Source organism: Zea mays, chromosome 6 (assembly GCF_902167145.1).
Source record: "Zea mays cultivar B73 chromosome 6, Zm-B73-REFERENCE-NAM-5.0, whole genome shotgun sequence".
Classification (NCBI taxonomy): domain Eukaryota; kingdom Viridiplantae; phylum Streptophyta; class Magnoliopsida; order Poales; family Poaceae; genus Zea; species Zea mays.
The window spans coordinates 145,230,095-145,243,887 of NC_050101.1; the positions used below are offsets into that span (position 1 = coordinate 145,230,095).

The 13,793-nt window shown below is 42.7% G+C and overlaps 1 protein-coding gene across 1 annotated transcript; it reads right to left on the bottom strand.

The window, feature by feature from the left end:
* Positions 1-12,929: 12,929 nt before the first annotated feature.
* LOC100278694 (uncharacterized) lies at positions 12,930-13,518 on the bottom strand. Its single transcript, NM_001151886.2, has one exon. It carries the CDS (start codon positions 13,474-13,476, stop codon positions 13,069-13,071), a length of 408 nt encoding a protein of 135 aa, NP_001145358.1. The 5' UTR covers positions 13,477-13,518; the 3' UTR covers positions 12,930-13,068.
* Positions 13,519-13,793: the final 275 nt, after the last annotated feature.

Here is a 13,793-nt window from a genome sequence, read left to right on the forward strand (position 1 = left end):
GATGGATAACAAGCATGAATATAGTTCTAGTAATGCACTTGTTAATCTTGTTTATTGATCATTGTGTAATAATCTGTAACTCTCTCCCTATAAGGGCGAGGTGGGACTTGCTTAGTACCTTTGTGCTCACCCGTTAGTTTTACAGAGGATCCTAATTTCGTGCCCAAGGAATTTTGAGTAGTTCATGCCCTATACCCAAGTTTGGCGTGGTGTCGTTGCTGTAGAAGCCACAATGTGGGAATAAGATACTACCCTCGTGTTTATCTTATCGACTATAGTTCTTCTAGTTGGTGTTATTATTGTAACCAAATATTCTAAATAAAGCTATGTATGACTGTGGCACCACTTGTGTAATGTATTTCACCAGAGACTGTTTTCTGGTGCTTAAATACATGTTTAGCTTCGGTTGTTTAGATTGGGTTGTTACAAGTAGTATCAGAGCCATACTTGGCTTTAGGGCACGAATCGTTAGTCAGAATGACCCTAGGAGCCCTAGGATGGCCTACCCTTGAAAACCGAATACTCTTTGAAAAAGAAACCATATCCTTGTTATGTTAACCTTATATCCTTGAAAGTCAGATGGCCAACGATTAGATCACCATCTACTATGTCAATGAAGATGGATTCCCCAAGGTGCTTTATGCGGCAATTGTTCGTTTGGGCATTCCAGAGCGTCTAGAATATGTGAGTCGTGAGTTCACAGAGCATGGTACTAAAAGTTGTGAGGTCACTGTCCACATTGGCGCAAGTGACAAGTACTTGGAGATGCAACCCCAGAACATCACCGCCACTGGAAGTAGTATGCAAGACACCGTCCAACTTGCGGCTCAGAAAGCATTGAAGTACTTGTCCCAGATGTTTGACTGGCACTGGGTTCCACCCCCATGAAGTACTTCCCTCCACTGGATTGTAACCGTCCTTCTTGGGCGGCAAGGATCCGTAACTTGGGGAGTACCACGACTGAGAAAGAGCCCACTATTGTCACTATGACTGGCTATCTGCTTAGCCTCGATGATTTGTGCGACCAACTGCACAAGCGTGTGATGGACCACATCCAACGTGCCGAGAAAGCAGAGACCCGTTGGCATAAGGCTAAGCTTGCCTTAGCTCAGGCAGAAGCCCGGGTGGCCGAGGCAGAAAGTCACCTTGCTGTGGCCGAAGAGGACCTTAGGGAGCAGGCAGACCGCCATAGACAGCTTCTCAGATGTGTCTACTTAGTGGATTGTGCCAAGCGCAAGGAACGCCAGCCCAGGACCACTGTTGAGTCACCACCCTTGGAGGCAATCCCTTTATACCCTTTGTTCCACCCCCACAGGAGAATTTGTGAATCAGTGCCACCCACACCTCCCGCATCTCCTCGTGAAGCCGAAGGAAGAGACCCCAAAGACCGTGCCATAGGGACCAGTGGCCAAGTTGTTTTGGTCAACCCTTAAAAGGTCGAGACACGAAATTGCACCATGTTGTATCATGAATGCCTGCATGTGGAATGAATGCTTGTGTGCTGCTTGAATGCTTTCACTTGTGTGCATTGTATGAGATCATATATATACACACACATAAGTATACCCCAATAATCTACTAGGGGAAGTAACCAAATCATCCTTACCCTTGACCACAGATGTCCCGCCGTTCGAGCCGAGTTCATGGACTCCACGCTCAGGAAGGAGGAGATGAGGTCAACCAAGGGAATCAGGTTGCACGTAATGTGATCCCAAATATGGTGCAAAATGGATAGCTACCCCCACTTCCACGCGCACCCGCACCTGTGGACCTGGCTGCTATAATGCAACAACAGAACCAGATCCTAGAAATGCTAGTGACCGCCCTCATCGCTCAAGCTCAAGGGAACCAAGGCAACTTTAAACCAGCAGTTCCCCAAAATAATAACGAGATTGGAGACTTCAATCGTCTACAACCACCCAAGTTTGGAGGTTCTGACAACACAATGGAAGCGAATGATTGGCTAAGGGAAATAGAGATAAAGTTGGACGTTGTCCATGCTAATGATAGAGACAAAGTTTTGCTAGCTGTGCAACAACTAAAGGGGCCACCCCTTGCTTGGTGGCAAAGTTACAGGGAAGTCAATGAAGATGCTGCGGAGATGATTTGGGCTGACTTTGTCAAGATCTTTAGAGAACAACACATTCCTAGCAGTGTGATGAAGCTCAAGAAAGAAGAGTTCAGGAAGCTCCATTAGGGTGCCATTTCCGTGACGGAGTATCTATACAAGTTTACAGAGTTGTCCCGTTATGCCCCTGAGGATGTCAACAATGATAAGAAGAAGTAGGAAGCCTTTCTAGGTGGTCTTAACTCTAAGATCAAGACCTTGGTTGAGGTCACCACTCATAATGACTTTAACACCATGGTTAACAGAGCTATCACCATTGAGAGAAACAGGAAAGCAGAGCTCAATGACTGCAAACGTCGATTCGTGAACAGGAAGCATCAACAGTCAGAAAAGTTCCAGAGGACTCATTTTCCTACTCACTCTTTCCAACGGAGCCAAAGTGTTTCATATTTCAAAGCTCAACCTGGTTCATTCCAGAAGCCAGCTCAGTCAGCCCCAATTGCAAAGACTCAAAACACCTTTCAAACTCAACAGTTTGCTGGAAGAAGCCAAGTGAGTAACCCAAGAGCATGCTTCCACTATCGTGACATAGGCCACTTCATTGCCAACTGCCCATACAAGAACCAGCCAGCACCATCGGTCTTTTCCAACTCAGTGAATGGACCAAAACAGCCAACTGGAGCCAACCATGCTGCACCAGCAAGGAGCCAACAGACATTTGGAAGAGCCAAGGTGAACCATGTCCAGGCAGAAGAAGTAGTTGAAGATGAACTAGGAGTGATTTTTGGTGAGTTCTTCGTCGACTCAGTATTAGCTTCAATGTTTTTTTTATTCCAGAGCATCACATTCCTTTATATCATCACATTTTGTGGAGAAAAATGATATACCTACAATAGCCCTTAAGAGGCCACTAATGACATGTTCCCATGGAGGTCAAATACCCTGCCATTTAGGAGTTATAAGCATCCCTATAAACCTAAGTGGGGTAGTCTTCCTTACTGACTTAGTGGTGCTTGACTCTAAAGGGATAGATGTTATTCTCGGTATGGATTGGCTCACCAAGCACCAAGGCAACATAGCTTCTACTGAGAGGGTAGTAACGGTTACCAACCACCAAGGAATAACAATCAGATGTAAGATCTACCCTAGATTGTTAAACTATATGGTGTATAACCTCCTAATAGAATCAGTAGAAGATGTGTCAATCGTTTAAGAATTCCCCGAGGCGTTCCCAGATGAACTGCCTGGTATGCCTCCAGAACGAGATGTGGAGTTCACCATTGATCTGGTCCCCGGAACCAAGCCAATAGCAAAAAGTGCCTATCAATTAGCAGCCCCGGAGCTTGTGGAATTGAAGAAGCAACTTGGAGAACTCCAACAAAAAGGATTTATCAGGCCTGCCGCTTCTCCTTGGGGAGCTCCAGTACTCTTTGTTAAGAAGAAAGATGGAAGCATGATGTTATGTGTAGATTATCGAGACCTCAATGCAGCCACCATCAATAATAAGTACCCTCTGCCTCGGATTGATGATCTGTTTAATCAACTAAAGGGAGCCAAGTACTTCTCCAAAATTGATCTGAGGTCAGGATATCACCAGCTTATGGTTCGACAAGAGGATATCCCAAAGACAGCATTCATGACCCATTATGGGCAATACGAATTCACAGTTATGCCCTTTGGTCTAACTAATGCCCTCGCCTTTTTCATGACTCTCATGAATAAGGTATTCATGGAGGAGTTAGATCGATTTGTCATGGTCTTCATTGATCACGTATTGAACTAGTCAAAGTGTGCTGAGGAACATGCACAACATCTTAGAGTTGTCTTGAGAAAGCTCATAAAACACCAATTGTATGCCAAGTTCAGCAAATGTGAGTTCTGGTTGCAAAAAGTCAGTTATCTAGGTCATGTTTTAACAACTAAAGGTATTGAAGTAGATCCAGAGAAGGTGAAGGCAGTATCGGAATTAAAACAACCAAGTTTAGTGTCAGAAATTCTAAGCTTCTTAGGATTTGACGGCTACTACGGGAGATTTATTGAAGGATTCTCTAAAATAGCCCAACCCATGACCAAGTTGCTCAGGAAAGATAAGAAGTTTGTGTGGTCGGAAGCTTGTGAGAAAAGCTTTCAGGAGTTGAAGAAAAGACTAACCTCAGCTCCAGTGTTAGTATTACCAGATAACCAAAAGAACTTCGTCATCTTTTGTGATGCATCAAGACACGGTTTGGGTTGTGTGCTTATGCGAGAAGGAAGAGTAGTATCTTATGCCTCACGACAACTAAGAGCCCATGAGCAGAACTACCCTACCCATGACTTGGAACTAGCAGCAGTTGTGCATGCCCTAAAGATTTGGAGACATTATTTGATTGGGAACAAATGTGAAATTTACACTGACCACAAGAGCCTCAGGTATATCTTCACTCAACCGGATCTCAAGCTTAGACAAAGAAGATGGCTCGAATTGATCAAAGACTATGATCTAGAAATTCACTACCATCTAGGGAAGGCTAATGTAGTGGCGGATGCGCTCAGTCGCAAAGTGTATTGCCACAACTTAGTCACTCAAGCCCCATAGCTAGTGAAGAAATGAGGAAGCTGAACCTAAGGGATGTACCCCACTATTACAACTACAACCTTAGTGTTCAACCTATCTTGGATGATCAGATCAAGGAAGCACAGATGGAGGATAAAAGACTATTATGGATGAAAGATCGTAATAGAGAAGGCAAGGCTCCATATTTTAGAGTCAATAAAGACAGAGCATTATGGTTCAGGATAAGACTATGTGTACCTGAGCAAGGCCATTTCCACAAAACCATTCTGGATGAAGCCCACAATTCAGCTTACTCTATCCACCCTGGTACTACCAAGATGTACTTGGACCTCAAGGAGAGATATTGGTGGAATGGTATGAAGGGTGATATTGCTCGATTCGTCTCCCATTGTGATGTGTGTAGACAAATCAAAGCTGAGCACCAGAAGCCTAGTGGCTTACTTCAGCCATTGCCAATCCTAGTGTGGAAATGGGATGAAGTCAGTATGGATTTCATCGTTGGCCTACCAAGGACTAGAAATGGTCATGATTTAGTTTGGGTAATAGTTGACCGACTCACTAAAGTGGCACATTTCATCCATTTATGCACAACATATGGAAGAGACAAGTTGGCCAAGCTATATATCGACTGCATCATGAGGTTGCATGGAGTACCTAAGAGAATCGTGTCAGATCGAGGCACCTAATTCACTTCAATATTTTGGAAGAAGTTACATGAAACCCTTGGTACAAAGTTGGATTTCAGTTCAGCTTATCATCCTCAGACTGATGGCTAGACTAAAAGAATTAATCAGATCCTTGAAGATATGTTGAGAGCATATGTCCTTTCTTATGGCAAAGATTGGGAAGATAGTCTATCCTATGCCGAGTTCTCTTATAACAATAGCTACCAGACAAGCCTGAGAATGTCACCATACGAAGCCCTTTATGGAAGGAAGTGTCACACCCCCCTCATGTGGTCTGAAGTGGGTGACCGTGTTATTGAAGGACCAGACTTCATTGCAGCAGCAGAAGACAAGGTTGCAGAAATAAGAGAGAATCTAAGAGCAGCCCAGTCTCGCCAGAAAAGCTATGCTGATAAAAGGAGGCGTCCCCTAAGCTTTAGTGTTGGGGGTCATGTATATCTCAAGGTTTCTCCAATCCGTGGCACACACAGATTCCAAGTGTGTGGGAAGTTAGCCCCATGTTACATTGAGCCTTTCCTGATCATAGATAAAGTAGGAGCAGTGGCCTACAAGCTACAGTTACCTCAAGAAATGTCAGATGTGCATGATGTATTTCATGTGTCCCAGCTTAAGAAATGCTTAAGAATACCAGAAGAACTAGTAACTCCAGAAACAATCGATCTATAGGATGATCTCAGATATCAAGAGGTACCAATAAGGATTTTAGATATTGAGACAAGAAGAACCAGAAATTCAACCTTCAGAATTTGTCGAGTCCAATAGAGCAGACATTCAGAGGCAGAAGCAACCTGGGAAAGAGAAGATGTGCTACGAGCAGAATTTCCTAATCTTTTCTTAGACCAAGCTGAATCTCGAGGGCGAGATTCGACCTAAGTGGGGTAGGTTTGTAACATCCGAATTTTCAACTATGGAATAAAGCTTATTTAAAATTATTGGTTGCTACGTTAGCTTAATCCAAACTATGCAAACCAAGGCCTCTATCGGTTATTCCTCGATATTCTTCTAAATTATAGCCTAAGCTTGTCTTTCACCGTGGTAAGTTCTTGAAAACATCTGATGCCCACACACCATAACGCACGCTAGACAGAGGGCGCCCACAACCACCTGTGGCAAAACACATGCGTAAAGAAAACGTAAGCCTGCCTCTACCCGCCTCGGCATTTGTGCATCCTTGCAAACCCCACTACACCCTCTGCCCTGAGACAGCCTTGTCGTGCACGCCGAGCTGCTATATTAAAGTGTCGGGTTGCAGACCTTGAAATGATACGTCAGTGCAGAAAGCCACTTCGGCAAGACCTCGTGCACCTGCCTAAGCACACGCCAGTCACTTGTCACAATCACAACTAAATGAATGCCCCACCATGAGCCAAGTTACTCTGCCAACCTCTGGATGTTGCGACTGCACTGTGGCAACGTCACCACTCACAGTACATCGGTCAAGACTCCCTCCATTATAAACTGTCGTTCCTATGCCTATAAATATTGATGCCCTTGCCGCGGAACCTCATAGTCTAACCACCATCTCATTGTCACCCCACATCCGAACAACGCGTGCCTTACTCTTCAAACCAGAGAACAAGCCATCACCGTCGATTTGAGCCGTAGGTGAGCATGCCATAATCTTTGACCTATCGATTTCCCTCCCTCGAAGTCATTCTTAAGCTATAGAAGTTATGACCTTAGCATCGATTAAGACAACTTTCCCCATGGCCATCACTTGCCCATTGAAAATATGCAAGGAAAACCTCGCTTAAACAATTGTCATATAATAAGCATAACCAAGTTTCTAGAAGCTTCTACAATATTCATGATAAACCTTAATCATAAGCAAGACAACTTTCTAGAACAACTTTGGATAACCATGATGTACATAGCCTTCTAGAACTCTCTACACTAATCATGATAAGTCATGAAGCCTAGATATTTTTAGACCTCTCTAGAACTATGGTGATGTGTCATGATGAGGTGTCCCCCCATGTAAGGTGGAGGTGACACATGCATGGTGAGGTGTCACTCATCCATGGCTCCTAGGTGCCTATATAAGGATGTGCCCCCTCTTGCCATGACATACCATCCCACTCCCATCCACACACATTCAAGGGCAAGGTAGAAGTAAAGTAGTGTTGAAGTATAGGAGCCCTTGTATAATCATACGTGTCCTTGTTGTAAGTATTCTATTATGCTATAAAATTTCTATTTGCTTAATGCATAAGTTGTGATCCATCTGAAGGAGTGCTCTGCCTCCCGGGATCACAAGGCTTCATCTATAGGAGTGCTCTGCCTCCCGGAAGCAAATATGGCTCTCTCTGTCGCCTACCATGCACTAAGTAATTAGAGATTAAATATGAACTATTGTAATGTATTGATGTATGTTATTTTGATTGTTGTCTACCACCCACGATGTGCCATAAGTAGAACCAGTTCCGGAAGAGAACCCGGAGGAGCCAGGAAATAAAGAACGTGATGTCGCGGACGCGCAACTGAACGAAGGCAAGTCTCATCAACCTCTTGCTTTGATCATGGTTGCTCCTAAGTGAGAAAATATATAAAACTTGCTAGACATAGTTGTTGCATAAGATGACACAACTGATATTGAGTGAACGAGAGAAACTATGCATTGATGCCATGATGCATGTTGATTATCTTATACCTTGATACTTGATGAAACTGGATGGAAATGAGGTCAGAGCAGCATGGTAAGTGTTGGAGCATGCGCTACCGTGGTGGTAGACTTGCGACCGAGTTGCCATGGTGACATCTCGGGTTTGCTAGTTTTGGTTGGTGGCTGCTCTGTAAACCATAAGGATTGTGTGTTGTGGTGCCATCTCACCTAAGTTATTTCCAGTATGACCACATGAGCTTGTATGGAAAAGCCTTAGCCTAATCCCACTGGCTGGCCTGGTAGTCGTTCGAGGTGGATATGTTTTGGGTTGGAGACCTGAGTGGTCAGGACCCGGGGTTTGTGGGCGGCTAGGCGAGGTTAAGCCATGTTTGGGTGTTGGCTACGACAGAGCCGTCTTGGGACAGTGATGTGAGTGTGAGTACAGCGTACAACCTCTACAGAGTGTATAATCCATTCGAATGGTCTGTGTCCTCGGTATAGGACAGGTTATGGTGTGGACACTTCAACTAGTTGAGCTACCTGACTTATGAGATTGATAACAAGCATGGACATAGTTCTCGTAATGCACTTGTTAATCATGTTTATTGATTATTGCATACTAATCTGTAACTCCCTCCCTGTAAGGGTGAGGTGGGACTTGCTGAGTACCTTTGTGCTCACCCGTTATTTTTACAGAGGATCCTGATTTCGCGCTAGAGGAATTTTGAGTAGTTCATGCCCTATACCCAAGTTTGGCGTGGTGACGTTGCTGTAGAAGCCACCATGTGGGAACAAGATACTCCCCTCGTGTTTATCTTATCGACTATAATTCTTCTAGTTGGTGTTATTATTGTAACTGAATGTACTAAATAAAGCTATGTATGAATGTGGGACCACTTGTGTAATGTATTTCACCAGAGACTGTTTTCTGGTGCTTAAATACATGTTCAGCTTTGGTTGTTTAGACCGGGACGGATGAAAACAGTCGGAAACGGTATTTATTCGGTAATCAGTTTTTAGTCGTTTTTCTTTGATTGCGAATAAATAGGATATAGAATCTATAATACAAATTTGTATTCTTGTTTTTAACATTGAGCTTCTAAAGATTCATAAAAGGTAAACCTCAAATTCATCATATATTTTTTTAAATAATAGATATAAACTTCGGTATGGATTCAGAAATAAATTCAGTAATTTTTTCAACTTTTTGTGTTGTAGAAAGCAAATAATACATAAAATAATTTATGTAATATTTTATTTGTATTTGTACTAATGTGCTTGATAACATAAAAAAAATCAATATCAAATTTTATACATATCTATTTTAAAATATTAAATTTGTCCTAACAGTTCGAATTACCACTTTCATCCCTAGACCGGGTGGTACACCATGTCAGTGATCCTAAGAATCGTGGCTTTCATGCGGCTCCGGTGGACAGGTGCGGCCTGCCTGTCGGCGTGCAGAAATGGGCAGGTAAAGGTGGGCTGCAGGGAGAAAAAGGGTTTGGGCCGGGGCGATTTTGTTCCAGCAGCCGATTTCTCCCTTTTCTTATTCTATTTTATTTTCTATTTTTATTTTTGGTTTCATTTCAAATTATAAATTCGAATTCGATTCAAATTTCACACTTATATTCAAATGCATATTCAAAATCCCAACATGAAATGCAATAATATTTTATTATTTAATTTATCATTTTTAATAATACTCATGCTTAATTTATGAGAGAGAGGAGAAGAAAAAATAATTCACTCATATCAACTTTAGAAAATCTTTATGTTTATTAATTGATTTCCAATTTTAAATTCGAGTTTTGAGACCTAAATCTAACATTGACAACTCAAAATATAATATTTCCATTTACTTATTTTTAAGAAATATTTTCAAATCTAATAAAATCCTTATTAACGACATTTCTAGAACAAATCCTTTGAATAGCTTTTCTACAAAATTTATGGTATTACAGGTGAATAGGTGATACTGCAAAATTAGCTCTAAACAACACAAACTTGGTTTATAAAATGTGTTAGTGAGAATTAAAACCAAGTTAGGATGAGAAGAGAGAAGAAAAGAGAACCTCTCACTTGATTGCTCCTTTAACATGAGTATGAAACTTAGGAGCAATATTGCAAGTGAGTATGAGAACACAAGAAGTAGTAATCGCAATATGTAAAATGGACAAGCGATACAACGATTTTTACCATGGTTCGGCCAATGCCTACCCCACTTTGTGGTGACCTCCTTTGGTCAAGGGTTGTAGTCAACCCCTCTCAAGTGATCCAAAGATCAAACTTGAGTGTCATAGTTGTCTTCCTTATATCAATATCCCGTTGTGAGGAATATCCACAAATTGAAGTCTCTCATGCCTTACACAAATGATCATAATCAAATCCGAAGTAAGGAGGGGAGTAGAGATGCACACAAGAGCACAACGAAACAACCACGCACATAAATGTGAAGAAGAGAGCGCAACAACAAAACGACAGAGTAATGACTCAAGAAATCTGCTCAATTTTCTCTAGAACACTTAGGAGGAGTGGTCACGGAGTCTCGGGGTTGTAGTGTGCTCAAAGTATGTTTGGGTTCCCCTGCTCCATGGCGCCTAGGGGGTCCTTTTATAGCCCCAAGGGACCTAGGAGCCGTTAGAGCTTCATTTGGAAGCTCCCAACCTTCCCTATCTGCAGGTGCATCGGATTTTCCGGTGGCGCAACAGACATTGCACAATACAACAGTCAGAAGATCTATGATTGGCCACTTTCCTTCTCAAACGGGCACCAAACTCTCTATTGGGGGCATCAGACTGTCTGGTGCTCCATTCGACCATTGGAGTAGGCTAACGTGGCTGATAGCCATTGGTTGTTCTCAGACTGGACTGTCCGGTGCTCGGTGCGGACCGTCCGGTGAATTTTAGCCAGCGTGGCCCGATCGAGCCCGAGAGCGACCACTTCGACCATTCAGACACCGGCCTGTCCGGTGCACATCTGTCTGTCCGGTGGGTGGCACCGGACCGTCTGGCACTACCCAGACCAGTCCCGCCTCTTCATTTTCGTGCCAACTTCCTTTTGCTCCTTTTGGCTCGACTTCATATAGTCCCTAGCACCTAGACAAACATGATTAGCACCTAAAGTAATTGACTAAGTACTCGAAACATACCTTTATCACTTTGATCCATAGAGGGTTTTTGTATGTTCATTATCAAGCCCAAAACTGCTTTTCTTATTTTCCACAATTTGCTTTACAAACACATGTGCTCACCAAAACAACTAGAAATGGCCCAAGGGCACATATCCCTTTCAACTTCTGAATTCGTGTCTAGAATAGCTTCTGTGGTAAAGTGGTCTGGTGTACCACCAGACTCATTCTAACATCCCAAAGTCGAATGAGTCCAAAAACAACTTCTCTGGAAGTGAAGCCCGATGCACACCGAACTCCAGTTTGGTGCACCAGCTGCCTAGGTCTTTGAATTCTTCTCTGGAACATTGGTCTGGTGCACCACCGAACCTAGTCAAGTGCTAGAAACAATCCGACTTAACCAACTTTAGGCTCTTTTCTCTTGTCTTCATTTGGCTATACTCTTGAGCACTTCTATGACTATGAAAAACATATTCTTATTCTATCCAAATACTCTAAGGTATATGTCTTCATTGTTTTGGTCCTTTTAACTCATATGCTCATCTCTATTAAGTTTTTCAAACTTAGCTCCTAGAATGCCTTTTTTGCATACCTGAACATTCTAGCTACTCTTAAGGGTTCCAACATGTTCCTAGGGCCTTTTAGAACTTACCCAAACACTCACTCATGGTTCTCTTATTCCAAAATATTCCCTTTCTAATTGAGTTTTGAGCTATTTGTCACATTAAGTCCTTCATACTTATTCTTATGAAACTGTAACCATTCACTTAGCAACCCATTTAGTCCATAATGTTGTGTTGGTCATCAAATAACAAAACCAATATATAAATGGCTTAAAGCCCATTTCTCTTTCGGTTTACATGGTAGTAACAAACTTGTATGAAATGCAAGAAAATATCATCTCATCGATTTTTGGTATCCTAATAGAAAGGGGTACCTGGCACCATACAAGGGATAAAAGTATCATATAACTGAATGGCAGCATGGACACCATTTGGTGGGTGCGAAGGAAGTATCATATAATCGAGCGAGCTTTTGGTGTCCCGAAGATGAAGTGTCATATTCTCCTTAGTCTTTCTTCTTATCCAATGAAGAAGCAATCTAAGACAATAATTGCATGTATGGCTCTACACAACTTCATAAGGGGGCGGTGCCATACACGATGTCGACTTTGAAAACTACGTTATAGATACTAATGAAGGTTACTTAGGAGGACATGATAGTGGTAGTGGACCAATCAATGATGACATGGGATCATTTCGAGATTCTATCTTAGCCGCTTTGGTTGCCTGAGAATGTATTGTACTATGAGAGCTTCCTATGTTGTAACACATGTTGTACGCTCGGACACAAAAGCGAAATGTATGTTGTATTAAGTTATGTATTTTGTGGCGAGGTTTTTATTACATGTTGATTGCATGAATAAAACATGATGGTACTAAGGTAAATACAACGATTAACTAGTGCATATGTAATTTACATTACAATAACAACTAAGAGTACATCAACCCATCGACATTCTGGATATTTCGTAATCAGTAAATACAATCGACATATAGAAAATCAGGACCGCCAAACACTTAGCTTCTCTTACCAACAAATTATCTGTACATCTAGCTTATCCAGTAATCCGAATTTTAAGAAATGCTCTTAAAAAAAGCCATATCAAACATTCCCTAAGTTTGATCGTCATGTGTCCCCTTTCTCTTTTAAGCTAAGACCGCCTTCAACAACGCCAGCAATGTTCCCTAAGTTTCATCCTCCAAAAGAATATTCCACGTACTCTACAACACACTCTAACATATTTTATCCTCTATATTTTCCCTGTCTCCAACAACGTCCTCTAAAATTCATTTCTATATCTCATACTCTTTAATATACCAACTTAATTCACCGAATTTATTCTTTTATTTAAACAACAACTAATTTAACAAAGGGTTAGCTTCGCTACGTCGGCATCAACCACCAAACATGTACTAGCAATTAGTAAAATGTTTCAAAAACGTAACAGAAACCATCGCTTTGCGTTCAAGTATTCTGGGCGCCGATTTGGCATTTCCTCAAACACCATGCACGCGTCGTCGCACAACAGTGTTCTCCCACCTTGTCGAGGACGTCGGCGCAGGTCCGGTGGCCGTGGCTGCTGTCCCCTTCACGCATGGACGCGAGCTCGTGATGGGAGATGAGGATGGGCCCAGTCCTAGGTGCTGCACCTCGTCTCCCTGTACCGACGATACCGATTACCGAGGACGCCATGGCGAGGACCATGTCTTCCTGTAGTCCTCCAGCTACTACACCTCGCAGTTGAGGACGGCATGGTGAGGATGGGGTCCGGGTCGAACGGGCGGCACTCCATGGTTTTCTCCAGCTACTCCACCTTGCCATCGAGGACATAATGGCAAGGACGGGGTCCGGGCCGAGCGGGAAACGCGCCATGGTCTTCTTCAGCTACACCTCGGCATCGAGGATGGGGTTTGGGCCGAGCGGGCGGTGCGCCATCATGGTCTTTTTGTGGGGCTCACGCGCACGTTCTCCTTCAGGTTTAGCGGCTCCTCAATCCAAACTCTATTTTAGCCTTACCAGATGTTGCTAGTCTAATTTAGCTAGAAATGAGTGAACTCATATGCTATCGTAATATTATCCAAAATCAACTAGTTGAAGACTTTTCTAAAAAAATTAACCACTTATTCGACCATCTATTTGATTATATCAAAGCATCTCTAAGAGTCATTGTAAAATACACTATGACCCCG